Below are 4,478 nucleotides of genomic sequence, written 5' to 3'. Positions count from 1 at the left end.
TTTGTAATAAATGAATGAGTTGAGTTGTGTTGTGCAGCAGCAATTAAGAATGGAGTGAATTGAGTGGTTTTGATCGAACAGAATTGGGGACAGAGACAAGAGAATTTATTACTCCGTTAGTGATGCCGGGGTGTGTAATACTACACAACACATTATGGTTCAGTTAAAGCATGAAAAATTCTTGGTTTTGCACAAACCAAGGTTGCATCGTTTTCGGACACAGATCCAAATTGGAAGCAGTCAAGGACCTACTTTACAGTTACTGTACAGCAACCACGATCTGTCATGCAATGAAATGTCAATCCATATTCCACACACACACACACACATTGCTGGTCAAACAACTTTGACCATTCATCTCTCATTCTAATCACCACCACCACTTAGCCACTTAGCCACACCAAAGCAAATTTCACTGTTTAACCCTGCACTTCACTTTGTCATTGTTATCAGGGTCTACCGGAAACCTACTCTGTCACCTAGATTCTCGCTACGTTACAAGTACTGTCTTGGCTGCACTTCATATCTACCAAAACCTTTCTCATCACTCATCACATGACTCATCACTCAATTATTATTGTTCTTGTCAAAAACCCAAAGGAATCAAAATCTTAATCATCCTTGCTTCTTCTTTTTCTTTCTTCTATTTTGCAATTAACATAAACAACAGTCATATGTGTAACTGCTAGTTTTCTGCGTTTTACTAAGAATTTCTTTCATTATTTTATGCCTCCCTTCGTTTCTCTCAAGGAAGAGAAGCCAAAAACGATAACATGGTTAAGACAGAAGATAAAACAACAATATAACAATAGGGAGAACATGCATGACTCGTGGCATTCGATATTCTCTTTTCTTTTCGTTCAAGAAGTGGGTCCCCACACACTACAACACGATCAAGCTCTCACACTTCTCGGTTTGATGTTCTTTTACAGGCTCAGAAACCAGACGAGTTCATTGGTTGCTGGTGAAATGGCTCAACCCCATAGGCGACCCCATGGAAGCAAACTTTGCAAGTTCTTGGGGTAGGAACTGAGGTCCACCACCACCACCTCCTCCTCCTCCTCCTCCTCCTCCTCCGCTGACTCCGAGAAAATCCCTTGTCAAATTGTGCTCCGCGGCGCTTGAACGAAGCTTTAACTTGACAGGCTCACTTTGCAGCTGCGCATTGGTTTGCATCACGAGTTGGTCAAAAGTGTTTGGTGAATGCGTCAATGAGGTGAAATCAGGTGCAGCAGTGGTATTACTTGGCAGCATGATGGCTGCAGCGGCGTTGTTGTTATTATTGAGACTGGTAGTTTGCGAGGAAGGTGAGTTCATCACACCGAAACTACCACTGAAAATGGAAGGGTTGGTGCTTCTGGTGGAACCCATCTGCGCTGCTTTCTGAAGAAGCGCAGTGGCTGACATAGGTGAAGCAGGCTTTGAATTCTTGTTTGGACCCTCAGAGTTATAAATAGACGCCAAGTCCACTACAGTTCCACCTGCTTCCCCTCTTTTTCCAATAGGAAGTGACGACAGAGAAAGATTTGCACTGGTAGAATTAGAACCCGCAGGCACCCCAAAATTAGACACCATCGATGTAGAACCCATCAAACCATTAGCCTGAGCCATTTGCACAATATCAGGCAAACCTGAGGAAGAACATGACGACATGTAATTGGGCCCCACATCGGGACCATTATTGTTGCCGTTAACATTACCATTATTATTATTATTATTCATCTGGGGATTCCCCTGGTTCAACCACAGCGACAAGCTAGGCCTTGGTTGTTCCATTCCATTAAAATCCAACCGAAAACCATGTGGCCCGAATTGTGGAATGCCAGAAACGTTTTGAAGACTTTGTGCTGCTGCTGCTGCTGCAATTAGTCCATGCCCTCCCAAACCACCCTGCGAGTTCATCACATTACCACCCTCTTCGCTCTTGAAATTTAGATTTGTTGAGGTGACTGAGGTGAGTCTCGCACTCTCTTCTGCCAAGGCATCGCAAAATGCTCTGTGGGTAATGAAGCTGTCCTTTCTGTTCAAAATCCAATGGAACCCCATTAACTACCTCGTCTCAACATCTCCTCCAAAATATACATCAATTTAGGAAGCATTAAATTTGAAACTCCGCGACCAATGAAAAAACATCGGACTTGTTACATAAATATAGTACTGCATAATCATAAGCACGCATTTATTTCATTGCAACAGAAACATATATATTAATTAAATCACCTGGAGAAGAGGGTGCCACAGTCGCATTTGTATTCTCTAGTGCCGCAGGTCTTGGTGTGGGCTTTCCAATCTGATTGGACTGCGTATTTCTTGGAGCATTTCTCACACTTCCACTTCTTCTCGCCGTGCTTTCTGCTGAAGTGCTTTTTGATGCCGGTGAGGTCGCCGAGCGCTCTTGCAGGGTCGTGGTGGACGCAGGATTGTTCGGGGCAGATATACACCTTCTTCCTTACCTCTTTGTTGGACCTTTGTCGTAGCTTCCATGGAAGGTTGTGACCCCTTCTGTGAAGCTGAAGGTTTTGGTCTCTCTGGAACCCTTTGTTGCATATTTCGCATATGAATCGGTTCGTGGCCATGAGGGTCTTCGGCGAGAGAGCAATGACCTCGGCATCTGGATCTGTAACATGAAAAATTTGGAAGAAAAAAATGAGCTAAAAAGATGAAAGTGCATGACGGCGTTATTTGAAGTGCTTTGATTGATGAAGGAGGATGAAGATGAAGATGAAGATGAAGATGAAGTTGACGGTGAAGACCTGGTGTTCCTGGAAGGTTTCTCTTCTTCTTGGGAGGGGGGTTAGGTTTAGGGTTAGGGTTTGTGTTTTGCTCTTGAGTGAAGGCTCCGATGGAAGTGGATAGGGAAAAGGGGTCACCGGGCATCATTTGCATATTAGAAAAAAGGGGGAAATGGGGATTTGGGGTATATTGGAATGGGTGGGTAAGCAGTGAGCAGAAGCAAACAGCGAAGTTTCAAAGGTTTCAGACAGTACAAAGAAGAAAACAATGGTTTTGGAGTAGCTAAAGCCAAGAAACGAACATAAATTCTTTTGGAGGGTACCCAAATTCTTTAAAGAGAGTGGATGGCTTTATATATATCGTTCTGCCAAAAGACAAGAAAAGGCCATAAACGAAAACTTGAATCAAACCAAAAATATTTAAAGCCTGAAAAAGAAACTATATACTAATGCAAAGCATGAACTTCCAACTGCTGGTGATCTGGTTTCTCGTTTGTTTGATTTCGTTTCTCTGAAGATAAAACCAAAAGCCCATATAAACCATAAGATGGTTGTAGATAACACTCCACCTCTATCTTATCTCTCAGTCTCACTCACTCACTCACTCTCTCTCTCTCTCTCTCTCTCTCTCTCTCTTGCTGTCTTTGGTCTTGAGACTAGTCTATTTCTCATCTTATTTACTTGTATCCTCAAAGACGGTGAGCCATATGTTTAGATGGGCCACCACAGGGACATTACACACACGCTCTCTCTCTCTCTCTCTCTCTCTCTCTCTTTCACAGTCACACACAGAGGGACACATAAAAACAGACACAAACCACACGCACAATCGTTTTGTGTCTTGTGTTTGAGGGAGGTTTGTTTTGCCTTTTTGCCTAGTAAACCAGAGATTTGAATATGAAGAAATAGGAGGGTTGTGTGTTTGTAGCGCTATGGCACACATATATGTGAGCACAAACTCCAATTGTTTGCTTTAAAAGCCGAAAATATTTTTGAAAAGGCATTCCAAGTAAGTACTAGTAACTTTTGGTTGAAATGAATAAAATTATACTATATATATTCTGATGAACATCTCGAGAGAGAGAGAGAGGTAAATAGTACAACAACTACAACCACTACTAGTAGCAGTAGACTAATAGATATAGTTGCAAGGGTTGTGTGTTTGACTGCTTGTATCGTTGTGCTTGCTTGCAGTAGTTATAGGAAATCAAGGTTAAAAAAATAATGCTGCGCTTCTTGAGAACCAGCGAGGAGGGTCTCAGAAAAAAAAGTGTTTTACCTTTATTAGATGCTTTATCAGGTGTGGAATGATTAAGCCATAATTACAGCCCTGAAGACCACTCTTTTTTAGCATGCGAGAGATTAAATCAGATCAGACTTCAGGGTCAGAGAGAGATCCATTCACATTCACATTCACATTCACATTCACTCACAGACACTGATATGCTGAGAAATAAGAAGAAAAAAAATTGTTTATTTTTCATATGAAGAAGATATTAAGTTCATATGTGGGGTCCAGTATACAATATAGTGGGCCTGAGGGGAAGGGTTCTCTTTTTCCAATGCAAGGTGATAGGACCGTCCGTGATACCTCTGTCTCTGTCAGACAAACGATGTGGGACCCAGAGATTAGACCGTGGGGGACCCTTGATGCACCGTCCAATTCCAAAAAGTGCGAGTGATGAAAACTTGTGCATTATGTTTCATGAGAAGGGTTTATGGCTAAGACTAGACTACTACGCTAGA

At 42.3% G+C, this 4,478-nt stretch overlaps 1 protein-coding gene across 2 annotated transcripts; it reads right to left on the bottom strand.

The window, feature by feature from the left end:
• Positions 1-675: 675 nt before the first annotated feature.
• Positions 676-4,134, bottom strand: LOC114191867 (zinc finger protein JACKDAW-like). Of its 2 annotated transcripts, none has more exons than XM_028081308.1 (3): positions 4,012-4,134; positions 2,221-2,617; positions 676-2,020 (listed from the first exon to the last, which is right to left on the bottom strand). In XM_028081308.1, exons 2-3 carry the CDS (start codon positions 2,574-2,576, stop codon positions 952-954), a joined length of 1,425 nt encoding a protein of 474 aa, XP_027937109.1. In that variant the 5' UTR covers positions 2,577-2,617; positions 4,012-4,134; the 3' UTR covers positions 676-951. The 2 variants fall into 2 exon arrangements, with proteins under 2 accessions (XP_027937109.1, XP_027937107.1); XM_028081306.1 differs by lacking the exon at positions 4,012-4,134 and adding an exon at positions 2,754-3,722.
• Between the last annotated feature and the right edge of the window lie 344 nt (positions 4,135-4,478).

This window comes from Vigna unguiculata, chromosome 7 (genome assembly GCF_004118075.2).
Source record: "Vigna unguiculata cultivar IT97K-499-35 chromosome 7, ASM411807v1, whole genome shotgun sequence".
NCBI lineage: Eukaryota > Viridiplantae > Streptophyta > Magnoliopsida > Fabales > Fabaceae > Vigna > Vigna unguiculata.
The sequence above is the reverse complement of the archived record's forward strand: the minus strand, read 5'-3'. Positions and strand labels throughout refer to the sequence as shown.